The sequence below is a fragment of the Schistocerca gregaria genome, chromosome 8, assembly GCF_023897955.1.
Source record: "Schistocerca gregaria isolate iqSchGreg1 chromosome 8, iqSchGreg1.2, whole genome shotgun sequence".
In the NCBI taxonomy this organism is placed as follows: Eukaryota; Metazoa; Arthropoda; class Insecta; order Orthoptera; family Acrididae; genus Schistocerca; species Schistocerca gregaria.
In genome coordinates this window covers 101,524,865-101,537,477 of record NC_064927.1, presented here as the reverse complement: position 1 = coordinate 101,537,477, position 12,613 = coordinate 101,524,865, and the positions used below count along the sequence as shown (strand labels likewise).

Genomic DNA, 12,613 nt, shown 5'->3' with positions numbered 1-12,613 from the left:
CGCGTTACCAATGCCAGCGGCCGCCGACTCCTCCGCGCCACACAGCGGCATGGCGCAATAGTACTGGGGCCTTATGATCACACTGTCTTCCCCCATCGAGGCCAGTCAGATGTGCTCGACATCGCCGTGCTCAAAGGTGTTGGGCACTTCACTTCGGCCACCGTTCGATGTGCCATGTCGTCCGATCACCTCCCGGTGGTCTTCGACATGGACGTCATCGGTGCATCTCTGCCGTCCGTCCGCCGCAACTTCCGTGGCATCGACGAGACGCGCTTCCGTGACGAGGTCCTTGCCCGACTCGAGGGCGCGCCAGATCCCGCTGTGCATGGGGCTGAAGAAGCGTTAGCCTTCTTCACGCGGCACACACTAGCTGCGGCGGAGGCGGCCACCCCCAGGCGGCCGGACCGGCCGCGAGACATGTCGTGCCAACTCCTGCCGCCTATCCTGGAGGCGATAACAAACAAGAATCGCCTCTTCCGGGAGTGGCAGCTCACACGGCAGCCAGAAACGAAGCGCCGCCTCAACAGGGCGCGACGCGAGATTCGGGCAGCCATCGAAGAACATCGGAATCGGGACTGGGCGGGCTTGGTGGCCACCCTAACTACGACGGATGGTAGTGCTTGGCGGACCGCCAAGCGCTTCCTTCGTCGTCGCCAGCGAGTCCCGCCTCTCCATGCGGGCGCGGACGTTGTCTGCGGGCCGGATGCTAAAGCCAGCATCCTCGCGGACACGTTCGCGGAAAATTTTCGTCCTGTTGATGGTGTGCTCGATCCCGATCTTGTTCGTCTGGTGGAGGATCGCCTGCCGGTCTTCCTCGCTGCAAGGGAGGCTGACGATGTGATCGAGGAGATAACACCCGAGGAAGTGGACCTGCAGCTCCGTCGCCTCAATCCGAGGAAGGCAGGTGGCACCGATGGTGTCACCAACCACCTGTTGAGGATGATACCGCCGGAGGTACACCAATCTCTGGCGGACATCTTTAACAGTATCCTCCGCACTGGGACCTTCCCTTCCGCATGGAAACATGCGGAAGTGGTTGCCATCCCCAAGAGCGGCAAGGATCCGCGACAGGCAGCGCACTATAGGCCGATCAGTCTGCTCCCGTCCCTCTCAAAAGTGTTTGAGAGGTTGTATGTGGAGCGGCTGCTGCGCATCGTGACAGAGCAGCAACTCCTTCCCGAGGAGCAGTTTGGTTTCCGGCGGGGCCACTCTACCACACAGCAGCTGTTGCGCCTCGTGGAGCAGGCGATGCGTGCGCTGGAGACGCGAGAGTACCTAGGGGCGGTACTTCTCGACGTCTCCAAAGCCTTCGACTGCGTGTGGCACGATGGCCTCGTGTACAAACTTTTTGTGCACGGGGTACCGACGTCGCACGTGGTCCTGCTGCGCTCGTATCTCTCGGGGCGCACTTTCCACGTCCGAGCTGATGAGGGCACATCCACCGACCGGCAGATTCGGGCGGGAGTGCCGCAGGGGTCGGTCCTCGGTCCCCTGCTGTACTCCCTGTACACCGCCGACGCCCCGCGGGTGGCACGCGTGGAGTTGGCGCTTTATGCTGACGACACGGCGCTGTTCACCCGCAGCATGAACGCGGCCGAGATGCGCCGCCGCCTCCAGCTCGGATGTGACGTCCTGGGTGCCTGGTCCACGAAATGGCGCCTTAAGTTTAACGCTGCGAAGAGCCAGGCTGTCATCTTTAGCAGAAGGATGATGCCACCGGACCTACCGCCGGTCACGATCATGGGGGGCCCCATTCCATGGTTGCGGACCGGCAAATATCTCGGGGTGACATTGGACAGACACCTGACGTGGCTGCCACACATCCGCGACGTCAGAGGGCGGGCAGTGGGGCGCCTTCGTGCGCTTTACCCATTCCTCAATCCCTCATCGACGCTTCCTCCACGCCACGGCCTCACCATGTATCTGTCCCTCGTCTGACCGGTACTGGAATATGCGGCCGTGGTGTGGGGTAACGCGGCAGCGACGCACATTGCGACGCTTCAACGCGTGCAAAATAGGGCGTTGCGACTTGCGCCCCACAAGCCGCCTCGCTACCCAGCAAGGCTGCTCCATGAGGAAGCGGGCATCCCTTTCCTACGGGATCGCTTCCGGCAAATCGCCAGGGTGTTATACAGCGATGCAGAACACTCTGCCAGTCGCCTGATTCGTGGTCTGGGCCGTCAGGTCCACCACAGGCCAACGACTCGATGGCCAGATCTACTGCGAGAGTAATTTCTCTCGCAGCACGATGTTGGTAACAAATATGGCGTCGCAATGACTGACGCCTAGTGAGGACAGCTCACTCTGTTAGGAACAAAAGCACCCTGAAGATGTCACTGCAGGAACAGCAGCACCGCTGCTTAACCTGCCCCTACACCTGGCATATGAAGCCAGCTTTTTACAGCGAGCGAGCGAGCGAGGGCGCCGGCACGCACACACACGACGCACGCACTCCGCTGCTCGACTCGCTGCGGCTCGCACCGTTTGCGTTGTGCTTTTCTCGCTTCTTTCGAATCTAGCCCATCGCCATGTCCGGACGCGGGAAGGGAGGCAAACTTGCTGCTGTGGCAAAGCTTCTGCTCACGCTGGCAGGAGACGGCCGCGGCAGCAACAAGAAGAAGAAGCGCAGCCGACCGCAGCACAAGAGGCAGTGCTACCGCTGCCAGAAGATGGGACACGTCGCCAGGTCGTGCAGGGAAGCAGTTGCGTGTTTGAAATGTGCAAAGGCACACGATACACGTGACTGTGACAAGCCTTCAGACGTCGCGCCAAACGTGCGTAAACTGCGGCGGCTCGCACGCCGCAAACGCACGCAGGTGCGCATATCTGAAGCAGCGGAGACCACCAACAACAACCGCCAAGAAAGCGGTACACGAAGAAGAGGCGGCCGTTCCGCCACCCCCGCCCAAGGGGGACAACGGGGCGGCCGCAATCTCGCCCAGCGCCGCTACCGACGACGCCGTGGCAGCCCTCAAAACCGCGATGGCGGCAGAGAGAGCGGCCATGCAGAAGGAGATCGTCGGTCTCCACCGGCAGCTGCAAGAGTTGCGAGAGGAGCTGCGACTTTTCAAGAAGGCGCGGCCTGTCCCTGCGCCCGCCGCCCCCGTGAGGCGGCCAGTGGGGGTAGACGCCGCCACACAGACGTCCACTGACTCGCCTCCTGCAACGATGCAGGCTGCTTCGAGCATGGAAGTCGACGTCTGGACGCCTGCGCTGTCCACTCCCTCGGAGACAGACGTGGAAGAAGCAGCACAATCCGAGGAAGAGATGCCGCCGGCTTCTTCGCAAGTCGAAGAAGAGGAAACCGTCGAAGAACTGCCCCTTCCGCTTCCGGACGAGCGGAGCGTGCAGCCCTTCCTGAAAAAGATCGTGGCGTCGCTGAAGGACGGGTCGTATCCTCATGGGGACAACCCGTACCCCTTCACGCCGGCACATGCAAAACCATCACTGCCTCACCAACCGTGCGATCTTCGCCACACGCGAGGCATGTTGCGTGAGGTGGTAACGAGGAAGGAGCTAATACTGCTCAACAGCCGCCCCATCTTCACCCCCTCCGACTGGGAACACATCTACCAGGTCGCAGAGAAGTGGGTGAAAGAGGAGTGGCGCTCCGGTAGGCGTAAGCCTGCCCCAGAGGACATGCCAGCGACCAACTACTTCGCTGCTTTAAACTCAGCGGGGTAGCCAGAGGCCCATTCAAATCGTGAGGCCATCCACACCACAACACAGAGGAGAAAGGAGGAACAGCAGCACCGCTGCTTAGCCTCCATCATCTCCGGACAGAGGATGTCCGTGAATTAAGCGAGACGAGACGAGACGGCGCCGGCACGCACTCCGCTGCTCGACTCGCTGCGGCTCGCACCGTTTGCGTTGTGCTTTTCTTTCTCGCTTCTTTCGAAACTAGCCCATCGCCATGTCCGGACGCGGAAAGGGAGGCAAAGTCAAGGGCAAGTCAAAGTCCCGCTCAAGCAGGGCTGGGCTCCAGTTCCCGGTCGGCAGAATCCACCGCCTCCTGCGCAAGGGAAACTACGCCGAGCGCGGCGGCGCCGGGGCGCCCGTCTACCTCGCCGCCGTCATGGAGTACCTCGCGGCTGAGGTGCTCGAGCTGGCCGGAAACGCGGCCCGCGACAACAAGAAGACGCGCATCATCCCGCGCCACCTGCAGCTCGCCATACGCAACGACGAGGAGCTCAACAAGCTCTTGTCGGGCGTCACCATCGCACAGGGAGGTGTCCTGTCCAACATCCAGGCCGTCCTGCTGCCAAAGAAGACCGAGAAGAAGGCCTAAAAGAGAGACAGCGCAATCGGCACCGCCGCGTGCTCCCTTGGCACGCAGCGCGCCATTTGCCGCCTCGGCTCGGCTCAAAAACAAAACAATCGGCCCTTTTCAGGGCCACCACACAAACCTACGTCCAAAGCAGAATTCCAGTCGTTCGTCGCACCACTTTTTTCTCTCTCTCTCTCTCTCTCTCTCTCTCTCTCTCTCTCTCTCTCTCTCTCTCTGTGTACGGTTTTTCCTTCTTACACACACAGGCGCCGCCATCTTGTACACACGTACTTGGCCACCTCCTCCACTCCACGCACGCACAGTCTCGCGACCATAACCAGCACACATGGCGCACAACAACACACCTCAAAAATAACCCCTCGGCACTCAGCCGCGCCGCAACACACAGCCCATCCACCGACAAAAAGCATACAAGCAAAGAGGGAGGGAGGGAAGGAAGGAAGGAAGGAAGGAGCTCACACAACGCAAGGGCACGCTTCCTTCCCTCCCAACCGCACCGCACCGCACACCACGTCAAAAAACTCCAAACAAAACTAAAAGGCCAAGTAGACTAAAAAAGAAAAAAAAAACAACCAGCAACACAGACTCTTTCGCACTTTTCCACTTCCGAACACTGTGGTGGCCCTGAAAACGGCCGTTTTTCAATCTCTCTTTCTTTCCTTTCCTTCCTTCGGTCTCACACCGCCTAACCGCCGAAACCGTACAGGGTGCGCCCCTGCCTCTTCAGGGCGTACACCACGTCCATAGCCGTCACAGTCTTGCGCTTGGCGTGCTCAGTGTACGTCACCGCGTCGCGGATCACGTTCTCCAGGAACACCTTCAGCACTCCGCGCGTCTCCTCGAAGATCAGACCAGAGATGCGCTTCACGCCGCCCCTGCGCGCCAGGCGGCGGATCGCGGGCTTCGTGATGCCCTGGATGTTGTCGCGCAACACCTTGCGGTGCCGCTTGGCGCCACCCTTGCCGAGCCCCTTTCCTCCCTTGCCGCGGCCTGTCATTCTTCTTCTTCAAGCGTCTCAACCACAATAATATAAAAACAGAAAGCAAGGCAAGCTCCTCACCCGGCGCTAGCGAGTCGGCTACGGTTGTGGCGCCCAGCTCTCGCTCGCTCGCTGTAAAACGCTGGCTTCATATGCCAGGTGTAGGGGCAGGTTAAGCAGCGGTGCTGCTGTTCCTGCAGTGACATCTTCAGGGTGCTTTTATTCCTAACAGAGTGAGCTGTCCTCACTAGGCGTCAGTCATTGCGACGCCATATTTGTTACCAACATCGTGCTGCGAGAGAAATTACTCTCGCAGTAGATCTGGCCATCGAGTCGTTGGCCTGTGGTGGACCTGGCGGCCCAGACCACGAATCAGGCGACTGGCAGAGTGTTCTGCATCGCTGTAGAACACCCTGGCGATTTGCCGGAAGCGATCCCGTAGGAAAGGGATGCCCGCTTCCTCATGGAGCAGCCTTGCTGGGTAGCGAGGCGGCTTGTGGAGCGCAAGTCGCAGCGCCCTATTTTGCACGCGTTGAAGCGTCGCAATGTGCGTCACTGCCGCGTTACCCCACACCACGGCCGCATATTCCAGTACCGGTCGGACGAGGGACAGATACATGGTGAGGCCGTGGCGTGGAGGAAGCGTCGATGAGGGATTGAGGAATGGGTAAAGCGCACGAAGGCGCCCCACTGCCCGCCCTCTGACGTCACGGATGTGTGGCAGCCACGTCAGGTGTCTGTCCAATGTCACCCCGAGATATTTGCCGGTCCGCAACCATGGAATGGGGCCCCCCATGATCGTGACCGGCGGTAGGTCCGGTGGCATCATCCTTCTGCTAAAGATGACAGCCTGGCTCTTCGCAGCGTTAAACTTAAGGCGCCATTTCGTGGACCAGGCACCCAGGACGTCACATCCGAGCTGGAGGCGGCGGCGCATCTCGGCCGCGTTCATGCTGCGGGTGAACAGCGCCGTGTCGTCAGCATAAAGCGCCAACTCCACGCGTGCCACCTGCAGGGCGTCGGCGGTGTACAGGGAGTACAGCAGGGGACCGAGGACCGACCCCTACCGCACTCCCGCCCGAATCTGCCAGTCGGTGGATGTGCCCTCATCAGCTCGGACGTGAAAAGTGCGCCCCGAGAGATACGAGCGCAGCAGGACCACGTGCGACGTCGGTACCCCGTGCACAAAAAGTTTGTACACGAGGCCGTCGTGCCACACGCAGTCGAAGGCTTTGGAGACATCGAGAAGTACCGCCCCTAGGTACTCTCGCGTCTCCAGCGCACGCATCGCCTGCTCCACGAGGCGCAACAGCTGCTGTGTGGTAGAGTGGCCCCGCCGAAAACCAAACTGCTCCTCGGGAAGGAGTTGCTGCTCTGTCACGATACGCAGCAGCCGCTCCACGTACAACCTCTCAAACACTTTTGAGAGGGACGGGAGCAGACTCATCGGCCTATAGTGCGCTGCCTGTCGCGGATCCTTGCCGCTCTTGGGGATGGCAACCACTTCCGCATGTTTCCATGCGGAAGGGAAGGTCCCAGTGCGGAGGATACTGTTAAAGATGTCCGCCAGAGATTGGTGTACCTCCGGCGGTATCATCCTCAACAGGTGGTTGGTGACACCATCGGTGCCACCCGCCTTCCTCGGATTGAGGCGACGGAGCTGCAGGTCCACTTCCTCGGGTGTTATCTCCTCGATCACATCGTCAGCCTCCCTTGCAGCGAGGAAGACCGGCAGGCGATCCTCCACCAGACGAACAAGATCGGGATCGAGCACACCATCAACAGGACGAAAATTTTCCGCGAACGTGTCCGCGAGGATGCTGGCTTTAGCATCCGGCTCGCAGACAACGTCCGCGCCCGCATGGAGAGGCGGGACTCGCTGGCGACGACGAAGGAAGCGCTTGGCGGTCCGCCAAGCACTACCATCCGTCGTAGTTAGGGTGGCCACCAAGCCCGCCCAGTCCCGATTCCGATGTTCATCGATGGCTGCCCGAATCTCGCGTCGCGCCCTGTTGAGGCGGCGCTTCGTTTCTGGCTGCCGTGTGAGCTGCCACTCCCGGAAGAGGCGATTCTTGTTTGTTATCGCCTCCAGGATAGGCGGCGGGAGTTGGCGCGACATGTCTCGCGGCCGGTCCGGCCGCCTGGGGGTGGCCGCCTCCGCCGCAGCTAGTGTGTGCCGCGTGAAGAGGGCTAACGCTTCTTCAGCCCCATGCACAGCGGGATCTGGCGCGCCCTCGAGTCGGGCAAGGACCTCGTCACGGAAGCGCGTCTCGTCGATGCCACGGAAGTTGCGGCGGACGGACGGCAGAGATGCACCGATGACGTCCATGTCGAAGACCACCGGGAGGTGATCGGACGACATGGCACATCGAACGGTGGCCGAAGTGAAGTGCCCAACACCTTTGAGCACGGCGATGTCGAGCACATCTGACTGGCCTCGATTGGGGAAGACAGTGTGATCATAAGGCCCCAGTACTATCGCGCCATGCCGCTGTGTGGCGCGGAGGAGTCGGCGGCCGCTGGCATTGGTAACGCGGGAGTTCCACTGCGTGTGCTTGGCATTCAAGTCACCAGCAATGAAGACTTTCCCGCGCAGAGCCAGCAGGGCGTCGATGTCGGCCTCCTGAAGCAGTCCCCTCGGCGGCCTGTAGGCCGCAACGAAGGTGATCACCCCTGCCGTCGTGGTGACAGCCACCCCAGTGGCCTCCACTGCAGAGAGGGGCGGAAGCGGGACGTCATGGTGCTTGAGGGACGCCTTGATATAAATAGCCGTCCCCCCGCCATGCGTCAACCTGTCGGTGCGGTAGCACCGATAGTTGGCCACCTTTACATGTGCCCCGGCTTCAGAAAGTTCTCGCACACGAGGCAGATGTCAATTGCCTCGTCGCGCAAGAACTCCCTGAATTCCCCTTGTTGGGGGACCAAACTGTTTGCGTTGAAAGCGCAAACGGTGAGGCCATGGATGTGGCGATTATCTATGACGCGGCGGGGTTGCAACGCCGGCCTGAAGGGCCGACGTGACCGCGGTGACGAGCACCGGTAGCTGCTCTAGCAGCTGGCTCAACGACCGCAAGAGCGAACGGAGCTCGGCTGCATCGGTGGCCGAGGGGGCGGCGTTGGCCGCTGGGGCGGCCTCCGCCACTGGGGAGGCCGGTTGCGGCAACTCCGTAGTAGACGACTGCCGCGGAGCGTCGGCAGCCGGTTGCGGCGTAGCACGAGGTGCTGTCGTCTGTTGCGGCAGTGTGTCATCGGCAGTCCGGCGTGCAGCGGCATGGGTGGCCCGGCCCGCGCGCCGGCGACGCCTGCGCGGGCCGGCAACCCGCTCGCTCTGCGTGGGTGTTGGGTTGGCCTCCCCCCCGGGCGAAGCCGGGGACGGCGCGGCCGGTTGCCTCGTCTCGCCCGCCGCCAGGTCCGAACGTCGGGCGGTGGCGGCTGATGGTCCGCCCTTGGTGGCGGCAGCAAAGCTGGTGGACGGGTGCACCTTACGAGAGGGAGCAGCCCCTCCGCTCCGGTGGTTTCGGCCCGTTTTAAAGGCCGAACAGCCTCTGTAGCTGGCAACGTGCGCGCCGCCGCAGTTGCAGCACGTCGGCTTCTCTTCCTTGGCAAGCCCGCAAGACTTGCTCTCGTGCTGTCCCGCGCATTTGACGCAGCGGGGCAACATAGAGCAGTAGCGGGAGACATGGTCGAGCCTCTGGCAGGAAAAGCACTGGGCCCTCTTGCCTTTGGCTCGGAGTGGTTCCACCGCGACCCTGACCCGGCCGACTCGCTGCACCTGGAAAATCTTCCGATTTTCCAGGTTGTCGACGAGGACAACCTGGTACAGTGGCATGTCGCGGTGCGTGCGCGGGGACTTCATCAGTCCGGTGGACCGGACGCCGAAGCCCATGTCTTCGAGTTCTTCTCTAAGATAGTCCGCCCCAAACTTGAGTGGAAGGTGGCGGAACACCACCTTCAGAAGTTTGAGCGGCTCAGAGGGGTGCGTGTAGCACGGGAGGCCATCTCTGGAGATGGTGTCCATCACCGCGCGGTACTCCTCGTTGGAGGACACCGTGACCTTGTAGAGGTCACGGCCAGCAGTCTTGACAGTGGCGGACGTGGCCGCCCTGTCTAGTTTTTGCTGGAACTCCTTGTACCCGCCCGCCCATTGGATGACGATGGGCGGGGGCTTCTTTTGGGCCGACACAGGAGGCGCGGCGCCATCTTCAGTCGCGTCCACACTGGCTCCCGCGAACGCGTTGGCGGTCGGCAGCGGTGTCGGTTGCTGCAGCGCAGCAGCCCTGGCAGTGCGCCGCCTGGGAGGGGCGACAAAACCATCCTCATCCGGCTGCCGGGAGGTGGCAGGTGGACGAGTGGGCCGCCGCGTCTTCGTCGGTCTCGGCGAGGCGGCGCTCGCGGAGGAGCCCGCGATAGTCGTCCCAGACTCCGTGGTGGAAGGGCGGGAAGCCCTCGAGGCCTTCTTCCGCGGCCTCGCTGTGTCGGACGTCTGAGAGGGAGTGTCGGAGTCGTCATGCGTCATAGCCCGGCGCTTTCTGGGCGCACGGGCAGCGTCAGAGTCAGTGTCACGGCGCTCTGACTCGGCAATGGCCTCAGCCAAGTTTGCGTCAGGCAGGTCGATATCCTGCTTCTCGGCGGCCGCAGCTAGCGTAGCCACGGGCTCTTCTCGTGTCTTGGGGACCAGGGGTGCAGCCGGGGGCACATCGACCTCTTCAGTGGTCGAGGCCAGCGGCGCAACTCCCGCCGAGGCCGCCACCGCCGGGACCGCAGACTCGCGCGATTCAACCGGCGGGGCTCTCGGTGGCACACCCGACACTTGCTGCCTCGTGTACGGCAGAGTGGCACCCTTCCGAATGTGACAGAAGGCGAGTATAGTCGCCTCGTCGTCCTGTCGACCCGGGTAGGTACCCCCGTGAGCGAGTTTGTTCATAAGAATGAACACTCGATCACGAGAGAGCACATCAGAATCCGAAGAGTCATTCCTGTCGTGGTCAGTTGTCGTAAGCCGGTTCGTCATAAGTGTGGGGGCCGGATGGGGCCGCCACCGGGATCAGCTCAGTCGCCTGAGCTGGCCCCGACGGGTGGCGATCCGCCACACCCTTCGCAGGTAAAGCAACCTCTCTCAACGACATCTCGAACAGCACTCGCGTGCGTGTACGTGTGGCGCCCAGCGCGCGCGCCGCCCCCCTATATAGACTCTGGGGCCCCGCGGCCCGCCCTCCCCTCCCCCCACCACGCGCACCGAGGGCATATAAGCGCAGCACCGGTGCAGAGAAACCGCCTCCAACGCGGGTGTGACGCCTTGGGCTCATGGGCAACAAAGTGGCGGTTGAAATTCAACGCCACAAAGAGCCAGGCAGTCGTCTTCACTCGAAGACTTCTGCCGCCAGGGCTTACGCCGCTCGAAATCCTGGGAGAACCCATCCCATGGAGTGGGACGGCAAAATACCTAGGGGTTACCCTAGACCGCAGGCTCACCTGGAAGCATCACATCCGTGATGTGAAAGGGAGAGCAGTTGGACGCCTCCGCGCCCTGTATCCACTGCTAAACCCGCAGTCAACTTTGCCACCGCAACACGGCATCACGCTTTACCTAACATTGGTTCGCCCACTGTTAGAGTATGCGGCCGTGGTCTGGGGGAAAGCCGCAGATGCTCACATTGTGACTCTGCAACGGATACAGAACCGCGCCCTGAAGACTGCTATGCATCTTCCAAGGCGCTTTTCGACGCGCCAACTCCACGAGGACACCGGAATCCTGCCTCTTCGAGAAAAGTTCCGCGCCATCGCCAGGAAATTCTACGAGAGGACAGAACACTCCCGTAACCGGCTCATCCGTGGACTGGGCCAACAACCACATCACAGGCCAAGCACGCGCTGGCCTGACCTGCTGAGGGATTAAGTTTTACTAATCCCCCCAGCAGAGTGTGTTACTTTTTCTCTTACAGGTCACACCAGCATGGAAAAATCAACAAGTGTGTTAATATATTTTTCTTCTCTCTTCCACAGGAACCGCAGGAATGACAAATCTGTCTAGACTGCACCATTCTCGAGCCAAGGATCGGCTCGTCTTTACAGCGTCAGCGTCAGCGTCAGCGCGCGGGCCCGTTGTCAAGGCAGCACCGGACGCCGTCGCGCACGCATATCCTCCACGCCGCATCCGCATCCGCAGTAGCCATGGCCCGGACAAAGCAAACGGCCCGCAAGTCCACCGGCGGAAAGGCGCCGCGCAAACAGCTCGCCACCAAGGCGGCGAGGAAGAGCGCGCCCGCCACCGGCGGCGTCAAGAAGCCCCACCGCTACAGGCCGGGCACCGTCGCCCTGCGAGAAATCAGGCGCTACCAGAAGAGCACAGAGCTGCTCATCCGCAAGCTGCCATTCCAGCGCCTAGTGCGCGAGATCGCCCAGGACTTCAAGACCGACCTGCGCTTCCAGAGCTCCACAGTCATGGCCCTGCAGGAGGCCAGCGAGGCCTACCTCGTCGGCCTCTTCGAAGACACCAACCTGTGCGCAATCCACGCCAAGCGAGTCACCATCATGCCCAAGGACATCCAGCTCGTGCGCCGCATCCGCGGCGAGCGCGCCTAAACCCGCACACCGCCAAAAAAAACAAACAAAACGGCCTTTTTCAGGGCCACTAACGTCTCTCCGTCGCGAGCAAAACTTTGTCGGTCGCAACGACTAGTTCCCCACTCACTCCAGTCCAGTCGTCCCACCCCCGGCCCGGCCGGGCCCGGCGCCGCCGTTTCCAAAAAAAAGCACCGCACCGGCCGAGGCAAGTCGCAAGCGTCAATAGCGCCACCCACACAGACCACGAGACAAAACGTGACGCCCGGAAAGCAAAGCAAAAAAGACTATTCCAAAACCACCACCAAGACAAACAAACAAACGCGGCACAAAATAAATAGGTAAAAATAAAAAATAAAATACACTTTAACACCAACCACACAACCGCGCGCCGCCGCCCACGCCCGCCAACGACCCCACAATCCAACCACCGCGGCACGCAAACACCATCCACACATGAAACAAACAAACGCCAGCAAGCAAGACAGACAACAACAAGGCAACCGACCGACCACGACAATCAACACCTTCCCGACGTGCTTTGATGGCCCTGAGAAGGGCCGTTTTTGTTTTTGTCCGGGACCGCGCGACAGCCTCTGGTTGCGCGCCGGCCACCAGGCGACGGTGTCAAGCGCCAACCGCCAACCCTTCCCTGCCCCTTTTACTTCTTCTTCTTGGGCGAAGCCTTCGCCTTAGACGGCGTCGCCGTCGCCTTCTTCGGGCGCGGCGCCTTCGGCTTCTTTGTCGGAACCTTGGCGGCCTTCTTCGCCTTCGACTGCGACTTG

General features: G+C 61.4%; 1 protein-coding gene across 1 annotated transcript; it reads right to left on the bottom strand.

Annotated features, from left to right (window-relative positions):
* Positions 1-3,759: 3,759 nt before the first annotated feature.
* Positions 3,760-10,278, bottom strand: LOC126285051 (uncharacterized). The gene is made up of 3 exons (XM_049984373.1): positions 9,257-10,278; positions 8,349-8,773; positions 3,760-3,773 (listed from the first exon to the last, which is right to left on the bottom strand). Exons 1-3 carry the CDS (start codon positions 10,276-10,278, stop codon positions 3,760-3,762), a joined length of 1,461 nt encoding a protein of 486 aa, XP_049840330.1.
* Between the last annotated feature and the right edge of the window lie 2,335 nt (positions 10,279-12,613).

Excerpts from the sequence above, each read along its gene's own strand:
- LOC126285051 (XM_049984373.1), bottom strand. The coding sequence starts at position 10,278 with ATGACGAACCGGCTTACGACAACTGACCACGACAGGAATGACTCTTCG. Across the intron at positions 8,774-9,256 it reads ATCTCCAGAGATGGCCTCCC|CGGAGGGGCTGCTCCCTCTC; the intron begins GTGCTACACGCA and ends AAACCACCGGAG.